This window comes from Centruroides vittatus, unplaced genomic scaffold (assembly GCF_030686945.1).
Source record: "Centruroides vittatus isolate TY-2023 unplaced genomic scaffold, ASM3068694v2 contig_3117, whole genome shotgun sequence".
Taxonomy (NCBI): Eukaryota; Metazoa; Arthropoda; class Arachnida; order Scorpiones; family Buthidae; genus Centruroides; species Centruroides vittatus.
In genome coordinates this window covers 43675-62637 of record NW_027122008.1, presented here as the reverse complement: position 1 = coordinate 62637, position 18963 = coordinate 43675, and the positions used below count along the sequence as shown (strand labels likewise).

Sequence of the window (18963 nt, the reverse complement as noted above, 5' to 3'; positions counted from 1 at the left end):
TAGGTCAAATTCGTTAATTATATCATTCTTATTATAGCTTCAAAATAAGCCGTTTAACTAGGATTTAATTGCTAGACTGGGACATCAGAGATTTCTTTTATCAATTTGGTATATCATAATATATACATACCCGAGTTCCGTACAGTTTATGGTTATACTATTTCTAAACTAAAATGAATATTTGGCGATCCGTCCAACAACACTTTTTCATCATAAGTTGTATCAAGCTATTGTATATAACCACACCATAAACAATAACTGACATTCTTGTATGACTGACTACAAGTACTTTCACCAGGGTCTTGTATTAATTTATATTTATTATGTTATTAATTTACACAAAGTTATAAATACAGTATTTAGTTATTATTTATTAGTAAGTTTATGAATTTCAATTCTGAAAATCTCCGATTCCGTTTCAGAATACTGTTACTGAAAATAATTTGGAAATCGTTTATCTTTATAATCGCTCGCATTATTCATTTCACCACTTGTGTATTTGTAGAATACTGGTTGAATATTAAATTACCGCTGACCACGATTTAAAAAAAACCAGCAGAGTTGTGTAACTTTCCCGGCAAAAAAGTTAAAATTGCGTGGCACTGTTACGAGATTTTATTTAGAAAACTTATTATTATAAAATGGCAAAAAGCTTGATTCTGAGGGTAGAGTAGTGTTACCACCTTTTCAAAACTGCGACCCCAATGGCAGGTCAAGTTTGTTCGAACAGAAGTCGCAATGTTAATTTACCATGCAAAGAATAACGTGCACACCAGTTCTAAACCAGTTAGGGACTTGTGTAGGAACTTAAATTAAGAAATGAAATAACTTAGCTATAAAGAGCTAAGAAGCAAAAGATAAAAAAAAGGTCGACAGGTTGCTATGAAATCCCAGACAAAATTAATTGTTAACCCAGACAATGAATTAAAAACCGGATGGGTGGCAATACTAAGGTAGAGACAAATTTTATAAAAAAATAAAAAACTATCAAATCCAGTAACAAGCAAAATCTTCATTAAGTCCACCACTATCTCCATCCCATTGACTTTTAACCAACAGAATTTAATAGCATAAAAATGCCACTAAAACACAAACTTCCTTGCAAACGTTCAGAAATTGTCAACAAAAGGCAGAGTTTAATTATTAATTAAACTTCAAAATGGTAAACAAAATCATGCCCCATACCCACATCCACGCATACGAAAAACTGCAGCATTTTATTCATTTCTGGACATTCCAAGGTTCATGAGTCCAGAAATGTAAAAAACTTCGGGGTCATCTTTTGACCTATCCCCATACTGTTCCCCTGTTATAAATAACAGCTGGAAAAGTAAAATGGTACTATTTTCCACTCCACTGAATTACAATTTAAGTTTTTCTATCTGATAAAACATTATCTTTAGCGTTAAAACTGTAATCTACATGCAGTAAGCAGATTCTAACCAAACTACTGTTGTACTAAGTACTTTTTCCACCAAAAGAAGTGTTCCTGTATTGATTTGTTCTCAATAGCAACTTTATGCTAAGTTCCAAAGAACATACAACTAATTGAGAGAACAGCAAGCAATCAAGTACTAATAACAGAAAATTATTGATGATTAAGAATTATTAGTCATAAGTTGAAGCGGATAAATTTCTAATTGCAATAAGCTACATTTTATAAAATTTATCTAAAATTGTTTTAATACTTGTTAATTCCGGCAACATTAAATGACTGATAAAAATATCCGTGATTATAATAAGTGTGTTCAACTATATTATTTAACTATAAAAAGGAGATCATTGTTCAAAGTATAAAAATATCCTGTAAAGTGAATAAATAAGTAATAATTCAATATTTCATTACTAAAAATTCAATTAATGTCAATTTGAAAAAAATAAATTTTTTGACTAGGATGATGTAAATCTAATATTCAAAAACTGTCTAATAATTGTTACTAACATGATTAAAAAAATTCCCATTACAACTATTCATTTTTAATAAAATATTTATAAAATAAATATTTTCAGTTTACAGAAATATATCACATACATATTATACTGTATAAGCAATGTAAAAGCATTTCCATTTCTTTTTGTAGTTTTATAACATCAAAAACAGTTATTTAAGGCTCACAATTATCAAAAGGTCCATGTTGTATTTTTTCATTTCAACCAAATATCAAAGCTAATTTTCAAGTAAGCTGCTATCTTTCAATTGGTTATTTGTAGAGACTTTCGTGCCATTTCAATAACACCATCTCGTGTTTTATTTCCACCAATAAATCCATTAGCATGAACAAAAATGCAATTTGGAATCCCACTAACTTGACTAAGTTCTTTATCACGAAGACCCTGCCATTCTTCTTTTAATGAAACTCTAAGAAACATTAAATTCAAAATTATAATATATAAAATTAGTCTATAATTAAATTAAATTAAACAGTAATTCCATATAAAGTAAATAAAATAAGTAAATTAAGATACATTTTAAAAATAAATTACCTGTTTTCAAAGGATCCAATACTGACTGGGACACACTGAACTCTCCACATTCCATTTGTATCTGTATAAATAACAAATTTAATTGATGGAGTTATTGAAAGCTGTTCTTCAAGAGTTAGAAGATGATCTTTCCAAGGACAACCACCATTTTTTAAATCAATAATTTCTCTACTAGAGTCAACCTTTGCAATAAAAATAAAATATTGAATAAAATTTAAAATTTACTAATTTCTTTTAATAGCACAATGTTTTACCTCTTCTCTGTTTTTAATTGCACTCTGAACTATTTCTCTAGCTGGCCACCAAACATTATTGTAAAATAAGACTTTGTCCACAAATTCTGAACCAACTAATTCCATTGCAGAAGGAAAAATTTTCTGAAAATAATAAATCATTACTTATAATCTCATACAAAAAGGACAAGTCAATTAAATTCTAGAAAAAACTATATTTAACAAATTTAGAAAGTAACAACATTTTTCTACAAAAATCTTTGTTCTTGATCCATTACTTTTTCTATTATGCAAAGAGGAAACCAAAGACTCGAGAAAAGAAATTTTTCAGTCAAGTATAGTATTATACTTAACTTTTGGATTACACTTAAAATTTTGGATACATTCTTCAATATTGGTTTGTAAACTTGAGAGTAGATAAAGCAGATTTAAGAAATAAAAATAAAAATTATTTTAATGTCAAATACATAGGAGAACACAATGTTTTAAACTTCAAAAGCCATATTTTTTGTTTATAATTAAGATAGAAAGATTTGTAATAGATCAATAGATTCTACAACTTAAATTATTTTTATTTTTTCAAAGTAACTGAATGGCCTATCAATTTTTAAAAAAACTAGTATCTGTCCATTGTTAAGAAATTCATTTATTTTTGCATAATGCTACTACTCATTGCCACTATAAATGCCATGTTTTCACACCCAAAATTATATTTCAATTCACAAAAAATAAAAAAATAAACATGTCTCAAAGAACAGAATATAGTTAATAACATTTTCAAAATAGATCCATCCATCTTCAGACCACAACAAAAATCAACAAACATTTTAAAAAATGATTTTTAAAATACAAGTTCATAAAATCAACTTAATTAAATACAACAAACAACTGTGAACTTAAATGTAATTAATGGAGTTCAGAGGATTTTGAAGATATGCAGTCCCAGAATTTTGTACATTAGAACATAAAAAGGCCTCAAAATCACAACATTATATCAAATTTGCTCATCTTAAACTATTGCAATTATTTGTATGGCCAGAACTGGTAAGAGTTATTGAAAGAACCAGCAGAGAATAGATTCCAATCGAATGATCAAGAACACATACAGCAAGCATAAGCATAAATGAATAAGCTGAATAAAATACTTCTAGGCCAGACATGGTCTACTTAAAGACATTTCATTACTCTGAGATACTTTAATTTTGACGATCAATTTAGAAATATCTAACATTGGTAAATAAATTTCATATAATGCATATTTCTTTGTGCAAAAAATATTTTACTTAATTTTATTATTTAAATGTCTACTAGAACAGATCGTATTACCAGGACTTATTATACAGGTGTCCAAGTCCTGCAAAATGGGAAAAAGTATCCAGAGAAAAAGGAAAAAATCTTTATTGTTGGCCTGATTCACCTGTACACAATTTACACCCTTTGTTTGTGTTTCAGACCATTTGGTCTCTCATCAGCAGGTTTACTGCCATCATGTGCTAAAAACAAGATTTAAAAAGGGGTTACAATAATGTTACAATAATTCACTGTACAATACTATTAAAATGACTTACATTACTTTGGTCTCTAATAACGTTGAAATATAAAAATAACAACATAAAAAAATTTAATACCAAAAAAATGGACTCAACCAAAAAATATTTATATTATAGAAGTAATAAAAAACAGGAAATAACAGAAGAAAAAGATCTAGTATACTCATTTGACTGTAATAGTAGACAAAGAAAAACATATATAGGAGAAACAAAAAGAAAATTGAAAATACATACTGTATAAAGGAACACATTCGTGCTATTAAAAGTATTTATGCATATTCAGCAGTGGCTAAAAACTGCAATACAAATGCATAATCTGTAACTAAACAAAATAGATTTAAATACAGTCAAAATAAAGAGAAAAGAAAGCAATAATTATAAAAGGTAACTATATGAACATATGTACATTAAAAGACAAAGCAATAGAATTAACAACAACTTGGGAAGAGAAACCCACAGTATTATCGACAGGGGTGGCGGATTGACACATTTATAGAGGAAACGTACTTAGAAATATGATAATGGTCCAGGCAAAGGGAGGTGTTCGATACACTGATTTTAGAAAAATGTTTTCACAATCCCGTTTTTAAATATGTATCTTTTAAAATTGTTGATTTATATATACAAGTTTGGAGACATAATATGAATTTTTATGTTGTTATTTTTATATTTCAATGTTATTAGGGACCAAAATTATGTAAGTCATTTTAATAGAGGTTACAATAATGCTACAATAATTCACTGTATAATAATACAGTGTGAATTATTGTAGCATTATTGTAATCCCTTTTTAAATCTTGTTTTTAGCACATGATGACGGTAACCTGCTGATGAGGGACCAAATGGTCCGAAATTTCAGACCATTCAGTCCCTCATCAGCAGGTTTAAATTGTAGTCAGCAGGTTAAGTGTGTAAATTGTGTACAGGTAAATCAAGCCAAAAATAAAGTTTTTCTTTCCTTTCTTCTCTGGATAGGTTTCCTTAGTCCTGTCCTAGTAGACATTTAAATAATAAAATTGTATAATAAGAACTCAAAGGCTTAAGAATAAATATTTACTCAAGTTTGAAAATAAGAGACAACATGACTTTTTTGAAATTGAAACTATTTTGTAAAATTTCTAAAAACTATACTGTAAATACTAGATATATCAGATATGTATATCAATAATTCTTAGCCTAATTTTTCAGTTAACCTCGTAGTCTTATTTGCATGACCATAGTTTTTATTGACAAATGACACTTTCAACAGTATTCCAATTCTTTTAAGACAAATTCCTCACAAATTAATAAGAATGGAATAGCTTTATATATTCATAATCTTATATTTCAAAATATCCCTGTGAATTCATATTATCCTAAAATTTTCCTAATTTTATCTGTTGATATCTTTGGCTTAAGTGAAGAACTGATGTTACCATTTCTTAAATTCATTCCCGTTCAAATTAATGCAGCCAAATTTCATCAAAGTTGTATTATCATTTTCTCTTTTTGACTAAAATAAATGATAAACATTCCATAATATGAAATATTTAAGTTTTTTAATATTTACTCTGTTATTTATGAAAATCATTTTTGTCATTTTTTTCTACATTATGCAAATTATTATTGAAAGAACTTCTACAACTTTCATATATTTATGCAATTTCATAGCTGTAATGATATTTTTTTTCCCCCCACTTCTTTCAGCTAGACTTCAGTTATTTTCATTTTGCGAAGGTGATTGACAACCTTGTTTATCAGTTTTGTTAATAATTTTGATATCCATCATTAAACTTTTTGTCTTTCACAAAGAAGACTTAGACAGTGACAAATATATTATACTTAATATTATTTAAGTAGTCTGTTGTTCTTTAAAATTGTCTTTTCTCAAAAGTAATGCAATAGAATATTGTTAAAATGCTAACAGATTATCAATTGTTGTCAATATCCTTTTATTTTTCTTACATTTTCCACTGATATTAATATTAATCAAAATTGCTCTATCAGCAGAAAATAAAACAATTTATTAAAAGTCAAGTATTTTTTTCAATCTTTCATTTACAATGCTTATTTAATGAGTTTTTCTAAGAACTTATTACATACATCAGTATCTTGATCTTCACAGTTCCAAGGTGGATTTAAATTCTTCACTCTTGAACTCAAATTTGTTGTTATAAGATATCTATTTTAAAATTTCATACAAATCATCATTATTTTAGTTACTAAATATAAAAAATTATGAAAACAGATATCAAATTTACAATCTATATAGAATAATTCTAAAAATTACCTTCCAGGTTCATCGTGAGTTGAAATACCATTATCAATAGCATCAATTTCTTCAAGAAAATGTTCATACATCCTATCAAATATAACTGAAGTCTTCTCACTATTACAATCATCTTTAGTAATTGTTGCAATAATTTCACGACCAAAGTGAAAGTAAACAAGACCAGCACTGCTAAGTTTAGTAACCCAAGGTTTATCACCAGATAGACTCTTCATACTTTCATTAAATGATCTAAATTAAAAATAATTATAAATAAATATGTAAGTAATGTTTTAATAAGATCTAACTTATGTAAATAAAAATGTTAAAGCTTGATCTAAACCTATTTTCTTAATTAATAGTCTTTTCTCACATCTTATAGTTTAATAATATTTATAAAGATGTATGGAATGTTACATTAGTGTCTTATATAATGCTGTGTTATGGAATATACTAATCTTCTAAAACTATTTATCAATTAAAAATACATCAATTTATTCCAACCAAATTGCTGTAATTCAAAAAGTACAGATTGTATGACAATCAATTCAGAGAAGCTAAATATAAAAGGAAAATTTCAAAAATATTTAAATACTGTATATCTCAGCAGATAAGACAATAGTTGAATCATTAAATTAAAAAAGGCCCCCAAAATCCAGGGTTGTCTTATAGGACAGATACAAAAAAAAAAAAAAAAATCAGATTGAAATTTATATAAATTAAAACCATTATAAAAAAAACCAGACAAACCATAATTATTTACTAGTAGAGACTAGGGTATCTGCACAAAATAGAATATTCCATATGACACTTTTGTGAATAGTCAATCAAGCCCACCAGTGGCCAAGCAGTGGCTTCATACCCTGAACACTGGGAGTTCAGTTGTGGGTTCACACCTCGCTCGGACGGGCTGGCGACGTGGAGTTTTCCGGGTTTTCTCCACGTCTGTAACACCTAAATAGGAGCATGTTTCCCTTAAAAAGACCTCCCGAAAGGCACCCCCCTAGGCAGATCGCCCAAGTGTTGTGTTGCCATAACTTTACAAACAAACAAATGTAAATAGTCAAGGTCATTACCCGAATGCCGAATCAGTGCAAATTTTTGCAACAATTGCAAGGCATTGTTACAAAAAGAAAATTGGCAGATACAAGAAAAGAATATTTGTTCATTCGAAAAATTACAAATAGGACATAATTCCATATATGCTATATGGTATTATTATTCAGATGATAATCGCTGATCTAAACTAAATTCATAAGCCGTTGATAGTTTGGGGGTTGTCTTATAGGACAGATATATGCTAAAACTATAAAACTTCAATGAAAATTTATACCTCGTCTTATCTGCCGAGAAATACGGTAAAGACTAAATTATGAAAATATTTTATACATTGTTGATTTGCAAAGGATAGTTTAAAATAAATTTTTAATTTATTTAGGCATGTAAAATTTTAAAAAACTATTAATATATAAACAAATATATTTTTCTTTTATCAATTACATCATTGAAAATTTTAATTATACAATCACTTGTGTAAGATTATTGCTTTATTTTTGAAATCTTGATTAAATTTAAAAAACATTTTTTTTTTCTATATGAATTAAATTTAATAATACAGTAGAATCTACTTATTGTAATGACTCTGAGATGACTCTCCTATACTGTTAACTATAACCAAATGATAATATTAAGGAGAGTAAAAAAATAAGATTACAAATAATGGAAATTATGGTTTTATTGACTCTGGCATTAAAAAGACATGTTAAAACTATTTTAAAATGAATAACGTAGGTTTACTAATAAGTATAGTAATAATTATTACAGTAGAGAGTCGTTAATCCAAACCCCGGTTCGGATTAACGACTCTCTATCATGAGAAAAATTCAACACGAAGCGACACGCAATGGAGAAAAATTCGAACATGCGGACAGGTTAATTTATTTTTTCGTACACAATCGGTTGTCCGAACAAATCACTAATCCGAACAACCCCAGTTCCCAATTGATTTGGATCAACGACTCTCTACTGTATTTAATAATAATTTATCCAGTATTGTTCGCCTGTTTGATTTTGCAAACATCTTTAACAGCTAGACTATAACTTAAGTATGAAATACAAGCAATTTAAACTACTGCACTGAGAGCAAACAGTTTAATTGTTTGCTCTCAGTGCAAACAATTAAATTGCATTCATTTTCTCTCATTTAAAGCACTAGTTAAAACTGATAGCAATAACTGATAACATTTTGTATGTAATCAGCCATACATCAGGACAAGTAGTAAGGAAAAAAAAAGCTCTTTACCCATTTACCTGAAAGACAACAATTATAACTGAACTCTGATTAAATAAACAAAGTTTCTAACTTATACTTTCTGACATAATTACCTTATAACATTAAACAACTGTTAACAATAATCACGATTATAACAAGCAGATGCTGCTTTATACATATATTATACAGTATCTTAAGGATAAATTATGTTATAAAAAATTCAAAACATGATAAACATAATCAAAATTTGAAGTCTTTTTTAATTTTTTTAATCTTTAACAAAATTTTGTTTTAAATGTCAAAATTTTGCATTGTATAGCTAGAATAAACAAAGGCATGTTTATTCATAATTTATGATAAATTAAATTATAACTAAATCTCGATTGTAAATGGCATGACACTTTCTGAAAAGTTTATATTATAGAATACTGTTAAATGCATTTTTAAATACAAATTAAATTAAAATAGATTAAAAGTAGCAACATTTCAAAATTGAAAATTTGTAATATGAATATCAGACAAATGTTCATAAAGATATAATGTAAAAACTTTGCACCACCCCTATTATCAATTATAATTTGAACAACATTAGTACTATATAAATATTATATACCTTTGATGATGATCATATCTATGTTTATCAGGATTATAACAGCCTCCGACATCTACCACAATATGACAATCTTTAAGAATATTTTCATCTCTAGTTCTGTAATAATATTTTTATTAAATCAATTAATATCTTAGTATATAATTGGCTTGCTGTATGGTATCACAATGTGAATCCGTCTCTGTAAACCATATAATCTGGTAGACATATCTCACAGCAAATTCTGGTTAGCAAATTGTTTTTATTTACAATAGACTTACATATGCATTTCGGGTTGGTATATGCACTGAAGAGGGGTTGCAACACATTATACTAACGTGAAATGCATATGTAAGTCTATCGTAAATAAAAACAATTTGCTAACCAGAATTTGCTGTGAGATACGTCTACCAGATTATATGGTTTACAGAGATGGATTCACATTGCAATTAATATCATTTACTTCTTTTATTTTTATTATTATCATTATTATTAAAATTGATACTTAATGAATAAAATATCTTTTGTTATTTTTTCATCCGATGGTTATTTTAAGTTTAAATATTTACAGACAAATTCGCCCAAGTAGGGATTACCATCCAGTAGTTTGTGCTCTCCTCTCTGTGGATAAAAGGACGAAACACCCCGAAAAGGCAAGATGGAGAAACAAGGACAATCGTACATCACCAGTTCCAATTTTAGAAAATATTTTATTTTTAATTGGAAACTTTTTGTGTTTTAAAAAGGACTTTTTAGCTTTTTTTGACGGCTCATAGCCTAAAAAGAAAGGTCGATTGCCAAGAATATATCGTCTGGAACACAAACTAATGGATGGTGATCCCTACTTGGGCGAATTTGTCTGTAAATATTTAAGAATAAAATATCATTATGAAAATGAGGCTTCTATGTGTTTGTAGATCTATCGAGCAATTAAATTAGTCTGAAATTATTATAGCTCTAGTGACAAATAAAGCATTATTTAAAATAGTTAAAATTCTTACTAAATGAAATAAAATAATAGTTTACAAAAGTAACAAGAATCTTGAGTGTGTATATCTTATTGAAAAATGAAAATTTTTACATTTACAAAGTTTAAGATTATGCAAATTAAATATTAAAAAAATCATAAATTAAAATGAGAACAGCTTTAATTTGTTTAAAAAGATCTTGAGACATTTTTATGATCATTCATGAAAAACATTTGTTTTCATTACAATTTCTTATTCTTTGCTGGTTATTAGTATCTTCATGAGTTTATTTATACATAAAGCCAGTACAATAGTAGTAATTTATTATCATTCAAATAACTAATAGAAATACTTTTTGAATTCATTGAAATTTACTACTATTATAGTCATATTTGTGAGGATCCCAAATATTTGTAAATCTCACTTTACACATTAAGTAACAGATCTATAAGTTATAGGGCATTAGACAGAGAACAGTTTTGAACCTTTCTTCAACTGTTGGTACAATTGATAGTGGCACAATAATTTGGCAGGATTATTTCTTACAGTACGCTTTGTTATCATCCAACGAAATAGAATAACCCAATGAAACTGTCATGGCATCCTTCTTGTCAATCAGCTTCAAAAAGTGTAAGACACTCTATGTTATTCCATCTCGTTGGTTTGCAACAATTGCAAGGCAGTGCCGCCAGATGCAAGAAAATAAAATTTGTTCATTCAAAAAATTACAAATAGGACATAAGTCTGTATATGCTATACAGTATTATTATTCAGATGATGATCACTGATCTAAACTAAATTTATAGGCCATTGATAGTTTGGAGTCGTCTTATAGGACAGATATGTGCTAAAACTATAAAACTTCGACGAAAATTTATACCTCGTTTTATCTGCCGAGATATACGATAGTTGTCAAAATCAGTTAGTGACATCAAGTGTACTTCCCTCATTAGAAAACTTTTCAAATTTAAGCCTAATTTCCTTTGTTCACAATAACAACAGAAATCTTTCTCATTACTGTGATTCTATCTCCTGTGTGTAAATAAGTTGATATGTAATTAATATTTCAACATTTACATGCCAGTTCAGACTAGTTCAGCAGAACTTCTAATATACTTTTTGTTCAGTAAACCAGTTGTTAAAACTGTAGTTGTATTATTTGTTTTGACAATTTATTGTAAAAGTCTGTATTTGAATAAGACTGTCAACTTTTTAATAGCTAAATGTGGACTGGTGAAACAAAAGAAAGACTATTCAACAGGGCAATGGTTCAGTGCAACCTTTCATAAAAGATATATTTTAGTGGTCCTCTACTTTCAGCTGTTAGCTTTTAGTCATAAATTACTAAACTACAATAATAAATAAGCATCTGAGGCAACTTATATTATTTTTTGATGGTTTTCAACTGTGTTAATTTGAAAACTTTTGTTAAAATAACAGAATTAATAAATTATAAAATTTAATAATTTATCACATTTCATTTGAATCTTAATATAACTTTCAATAATATTTTCAAATATTAAAAATAACATTTTTAGAAAATGGACCTGTGGACTCTGACAAGTATCTAAAGCACTGTTTCCCAACCTTTTTTGTGCTATGTCCCACCTAAGCCTTTCTAAAATTCTTATGCCCCCCCAACATATATACTTAATTGCCACACTGTTTTGTCATAACCACAATATAACCCGATCCTCTCATCAAAGTCTCTTGCACTTTCCAGTCGTTGCCAAATGCGACCTGGAACACCACAACTCACGTCTGTCCACCAAGATCTGTGCAAAGAATGTCCTTTCTCCTCTTTCACCGGCATCAGGGCTTCATTCATCTCTTTGTTCTCAGTGATTCCCAGAATTGTTAATCCCACCCCAAGGGAAAAGGGTTATAAAGAAAAGTTCTAGAAGGAAAGGGAAACAAAGAACAAAGAAAACTAAAACTAACTTAAATCAATACTTACAATAAATATAGCATACAGCGGGTCTACAGTTAACTTAAACTCTGGACGAGTCCATTTTTGAATCGCCCCCCTTAAAAATTGAATTGCCCTTCTGTGGGGCGTGAGCCCCACGTTGGGAAACACTGATCTAAAGGATCCCTAGAGATCCGTAGACTACATTTTCAGAGCCACTGCAATAGAGCAATAAGTACAAATAAGAACTCATCACTGCTGCAATTGCAAGCATTGAGTTCTTTTTCTGTTGAAAAGGCCATATAAGCACAGAAAATAAGATACATATGTAAAGACCAGCAATTTTGGATCAAACTCCATAATCACAAGTATTGATTAAAGCAGAATGATGTAGTCCTCATGAAGGCAGACAAATCCTTAGGTGTGGTATTATTAAAAAGAAGCACACTCGTGGAAAGATTGAATGATTACAACACCAGCACTGAATGCACACAAGACTCAAAATTTTCTTGTATCGTTATAATGTAAAGTCAAGAAATTTACTCCCTCTCCATTAGCACACCAGCTATAGTTGCAACATTCAGTTATTCCATCACCCAAAGTTCCACACATATTCACATTTGCCAAGACACACAAACCTGGCACACTGGTTACATCCTGTCATCAAATAATGTTCTTCGCATGTCTTTTTGTTGGCAAACAACTTGCTTTCATCAGTTGCAATTTACGTCAACAGTTGCAATTGCTTTTACCATCAACAACAACTTGCAACTATTGGAAGAATTAAAGTACCAGTACATTTCATTATATGATGAAGAATATTAAATGGATATATGATCAAGCATTTGTTTATGTTGTGTTTTATTTCATAGATTTTCATATGCATCATACTAAATTAATACTTCAATTCACAACACTAAATCAATACTAAATTCACAACAAAAATCTTTTAACAGTGTTGTATTCGACAGAAAACCAACTAATGTTTTCGGCCTCCACCAAGGCCTTACAACACTGTTAAAAGGTTTTTGTAGTGACATATTACTCACTACAGTGTTAATAGTAGAAGACGTTTATTTTGTGATACTAAATTAAATTTGTAAATTATAATATTTGATTTTAAAAATGAATCATGTTTATTATTAATATATTTTAAAATCTTACCTAATGATAGTGGCATCCTTATATTTAGGAAGTAATTTCAAAAGAAAACAAGCTAATACTTCATCACAGTGAAAGGTTCCATTATGAGTTCCAATTTTTATCTTTTCCATGCACAATTTTTTATTTGGTTCTGCCATTTTACTTCTATGTTGAAAACTTAAGCAGACGTTGTAAAGCCTGAAAATATTTTTTTTTAAATTATTAAATTATATTCAATAAACAGAATTAAAATAATAATGTATTTATTAAATTAAAAAAAACAACAGTCCTAAACTTTCAGACAACTTGCTCTTTCAAAATTAGTACTTTAATACAACTAAATCACTTTTCATATACCAAATTTGGACTTTTGTAGATTTTCAACTGACAAACAAAAATTTTGAGCACTTGAAGAGGAATTTTATGCCAGTTTTGGTTTCATAAATAGTAAAAGCAAAATTATTTGCGAAAATTCAGTCTTATTATCTGTTTTCTATTTAATCTATGGTTTTAATGTTTTATGTATTGTAATATGTTCATTGTAAAAAAGTTAAACTTTCCTATCAGATTTTATAATTTTTCTTTTTAGCTTCTCAAGAATAGAACTTTCTTTACAAGATAAGTTTCTTAAGTGAAAGTACATTTGCATATATATATACATACATACATACATACACACTACACACCCTATACTCAAAAGAACACTTTTAAAAGGCAAAAGGCAAGAAAGGTATTGAAAAGTTTTTGGCCTTAATATGAAAATGAAATTCTACAAAAATAAAACTTATGTAATTGGTAGTATCTCTTGATTCCTTATTACTATCTATGCCTTTTGCCAATTTTTATTGGGGAGTATACTTTCCAATAAAAACTGGCCTTCAAAAAAAAAATTCAGAATGTAAACTTCCACTATAAGGTATGCCTTTACTTTTTAATATTCTGATATTGAATGTAATATTTTTGTTACTTCTGATAGTTGGTTATACCAAGAGTGAACTGAATTATACTTTGATGACTATCTTGTATCAAAATGACCTTTCAAATTTGATAAAGCTTCACAATGTTCTGTTGATCCAGAAAAATAAATGAATATCTGCAGTGTCAAAAAATGTAGTTATTTCTGGCATTATGCAGGAAGCATGTAAGGAATAAGCAGAACATGGTAAAAACTTAGCATGTTCATACTGTTGCAAGATTCTACTTCAAACACCTCAATATTTACCAACCATATTTTTTTTTATTTGTGGTTTTACCCTTTACCACTCTGAGAGCACAAAAAGGCCAGAAATTGCCAGCCATGTTAGTGCTGTTGTCCTCTATAATCTGATATTCTTAAGCCAGGTTTGCTTATTTTATTTAAAATTTCTTCTGCAAGTCCACTCCCAGTTTCTTCTCTCATTTCTTCAACAGTACATTGTCCATCATTAATTTTTACTTAGCACACAATTTTAGCCATTTGCTCTTGGTGGTTGATATCTTGAATACAATCAAATGAAATACTGTATTTTGTAAAAGTATTTTGATTTTTAAAATTGCTGAAATAATATTGTTCCCGACAGTTAAGCCCAGCGAAGAAATTAATTTGTTTTGAATAGCCGATAGTTCATAATCACTTAATGCATTCTCTCACCATTAGCAGCAAACTTAAACTAATGCTTTTTATTAATTAATAAAATTCTTTACTCAATACTAAGAACAGACCCTAAGCTACAGTGTAGGTTTCTAATCTAAAACAAATTCACTTTTCATAGAAAGTCTCTTCATATATTACAGTCATCTGGTTCACTAAATATAAGCAAATATTCAGAATGACAATGAGAATTATATCTTCAATTCCAGTTTGTCTCCACTTTTACAATCAAATACATTTTTGACCATTTCGTCCAATTCAAACTCTCCTTACAATGCATTCCAAAAACCTGTTACCATCTGTTCAGAGGCAGTAACATACAGGGTGGGGCATAAGTAACACCCTTTTAAAATTTTAAATTTTATTAAACAAAAATTACATAAATACAACAACAAAAATACAATGATTTAATATTAATGGACGTGCTCAAAATGTTCCCCTTCATATTCAATACAATACTGAACTCTACTACCAACACTTCTTGTTTTTGGTTTGAGGGTGTAAACCTGATCCTTCAATCAGGGCTGTGGAATCGGGAGGAATTTCTGGCCACAAGAGTCGGAGTCGGAAAAAATGTGTCGACTCCAACTCAAACTCCAGGATTTTCAATTTAATTTAGTTTTTTTATTTAAATGAAAAAAATGTATTTCACATTTATTAATTTTTAAAAATCTTTTTGTATTTTGTTATAATTTGTTTATTTGGTTAATGTAACCCTTGGTGCCAAGATGGCAGCTCATCTCTGATTCCAGCAAGAAAACAGTGGGATGCAGGTTCTAAACCTAACCTAACCTAACTTATTCTAATAATTTGGTTGCTAATAATTATGGTAATTTATTAGAATAGGTTAGGTTAAGTTAGGTTAGAATGTGCGTCCCACTGTTTCCTTGCTGGAATCAGAGACAAGCCGCCATCTTGGTACCACTGGTTACATTAACCATTTATTTTAAATATAAAATGCAGCAATTTAATTTTAAATATGTAGTTTTCTTTGTAGTATTTGTGTTTAGTAGTTAAATTATTTTAAAATTTATGAAATGGAAGAATCCCAAAAAGAACATCTAACTGTAGACAATATGACATTTAGTTGACAACTGGATGGCCGAGTGATTAAGGTGGCAACCTGCCACTCTTGGAGACTCAAGATTGATCCAGATGGGTTGAAAATTCCCCAGAAAATTTTCAAGGATGATTCGACCAGATATGCCGGCCTCCGTCTGGCGCCCTATTGTTGGGCCTGGCCGAACCCATAATGGGCTTGCTAAAAGAAGGTTCTCTTAGTGCCCACAGGATGGAAAGCATTAAAAAAAATTACATTTAGCACTATGGAATCCTTCAAATACTTAGGGACTAATATAAACAGAAACAATGACATTAAGAAGGAGATAGGGACTGGCTTGCTAAAGAGAAACAAAATCTACTTTGCACTCACAAACATAGTAAAAAGCAGACTCCTTAGTAAAAGGACAAAGCTAACTGTATACGAATCACTAATTAGACCAGTGATTCTGTATGGATGTGAAACATGGCCAATGACAAAGCAGAAGGAACTAAAACTACAGAGATTTGAAAACAAAATACTAAAGAAGATCTTCAGACCTGTGAAGGGCTATGATGATAATGGTGTCGTGATAGAGGATGTCTCAGAAAAAAGTGGCTGGATGGGATCACCAAAGATCTCCAAGACCTCAGAATCGAAGACTGGCAGAGGCAGGCTATAGACTGAACAAGATGGAGAAGGATTTTGACTGCAGCTAAGAAAGACCTCCAAGACCCATAATGCCAGATGAAGAAAAAGTTAAATTATTTTGAGCCAATTAAATTTAAATATTTTAAAATCATTCCTTTATTATCTCTGCTCTAAATAAGTACTCCATTTTTCTGAATGAACCTGACTAATTGATCAGAGTATATATTTTTCTTTTCTGAACAAGAAGCTGAAGTAGCTAGATTGCATACTTTTCAGTTGGACTAACTTTTCTGAAAGAGTGAAATTAAAGTGCAAATGCTGTAGAATAAAGATATGTAGATGTAGAATTCTATTACCTCCTTTCTCCTCTTATTATTAAAATTTGTTAAAAATTAATTTTTTATACAAATAAATATTAATGCAAGTTAGATATTAAAAACACTAACTATAAAAGTATTTGGGTAAATGCCCCGGGCTCCTTTCAGTGCTGAGTAGGGCACCCCCCTATGAATGCCTCTGCCCCCATAAAATGACTTTGTATTTAATATTGCTTGGGTCGGGAGTCGAAGTCATGTTTATTTTTACCAACTCCACAGCCCTGCCTTCAATGCACCCCACAAAAAGAAGTCCAACGGTGTTAGGTCTGGCAATTGTGACAGCCACTCAATAGGTCCTCGTCGTCCTATCCATCTCTCCTCAAAATTTTGATTTACCATTTCCAAACTCTTAACCCATAATGGGGTGGTGCCCCATCTGTCAAAAATAAACATTTGCAGTAGAAACTAATAGAAATTAAAAAGGGCGTTATTTATGCCCCTCACTGTATTTTAAAAATCAAACAAAAGTTTGATTCTGGTTGATTTTTGGATTATGCAGAATGCTAACAAATACAATTTTTATCATTCCAGTCTGACCAGATATATCCAAAAGAATGTACAATACATCTCATACCTTTATCTGGATTTGTAATACCTTTTGTTTTTTGTTATGGTTAGTTAATAAGCAGTTTTATTTCCTTTATAAAAAGGAAAACATATTTTAAGAATTGTACAAGAGAACGCTCAATTTTTAACAGCATTCGGCACTTCAGATCGTCCACAAGGGTCTAAAATTTGGAGGGAAGTCCAAACCCCTTATTCAGAACTTCTAATACTTTGTCGATCGATCATATCGGGGAGATAAAAATTTACACGAAATCAAAACACAATTCTTACATTTAAAACGCGATTTACCAATATTTATATTAATATTAAATTATCGCAATGTAAAACGTTTGAAACTGTTACCTCGGAGAAAAGAGTTTGACATTTCTAGAGAAACAAATCATATAATTAAACTGACACTATCAACATAACACAACACCGTAGGATAACAACCGCACTCCGGAAATATTTTCGAATCGGCTATCTCGTTAGCAAAGAAACGTTGCCATCTCTAAAACGACCTGTTTTGCCGTCGAGGTTATGGCTAGTACGCCTTACTCTCCAACTACAATTTCCTAGGATTTGTATTTTGTATTCGCATTTTTCACCGGATGCTCGCCCTCTGGTGTTTAAAAACAAAACTATTCTGAGTCGTTTGATTCATTCTTGTGTATTATCAGCAGTAAAGATGAATAGCAATAGAAAAAGCAAAGCTTTTTGTTGCGTTCCAAATTGCAATTTCAAAGCCTGAGTCTGATATAAGTTTTCGTATATTCCCACACGAAAAACAGATGATTATTCGGAAATCGGTCGGTTATATTTATGAGCTTCTCTGAATTCTGGAAGAGTGGATTAAACTGTTAAGAATGGGCAGTTTTCCTGATTGTCCAGCTTTACATAAACAAGTTATGCTGTCAATTTTAAAAGATATTTTCTTAAAGTTTAAAATGCCAGTAATTTTGTGTGGGACACAGAGTCGGATTTAAGCATTTCGAAGCCCTAAGCTGAACTCTGTAAGTCCCCTTACCAACTCCTTCACAATTTTAGAAGTCAATCATAAAAAGAAAAGAATTAAATCAGACATCTCTCTGATTCAATACCGTTATTGGAAGAAAAAAAATGTGAGGTTTCACTAGTCTTCTGTTTTATAACTGAATTTAATTAAATTTTTATACCCATTCCATTAAAAATCTTTTTTAAAATTGGTTTTATCAATTTTTTTTAAAAAAACCATATGTTAATTCTTAGGAAAAAATTAATGAAATACTACACAAAATAAAAAGTATATTGTTGGTTTGTAAAAAAATGTTTATTACAAAATTTG

The 18963-nt window shown here is 29.6% G+C and overlaps 1 protein-coding gene across 1 annotated transcript; it reads right to left on the bottom strand.

Annotated features, from left to right (window-relative positions):
• Positions 1-1970: 1970 nt before the first annotated feature.
• LOC136973210 (MYG1 exonuclease) lies at positions 1971-18121 on the bottom strand. Its single transcript, XM_067267911.1, has 8 exons — positions 18003-18121; positions 13418-13594; positions 9401-9496; positions 6537-6767; positions 6350-6428; positions 2739-2861; positions 2485-2666; positions 1971-2359 (listed from the first exon to the last, which is right to left on the bottom strand). The coding sequence occupies exons 1-8, from the start codon at positions 18041-18043 to the stop codon at positions 2194-2196; spliced, it is 1095 nt and encodes a 364-aa protein (XP_067124012.1). The 5' UTR covers positions 18044-18121; the 3' UTR covers positions 1971-2193.
• Positions 18122-18963: the final 842 nt, after the last annotated feature.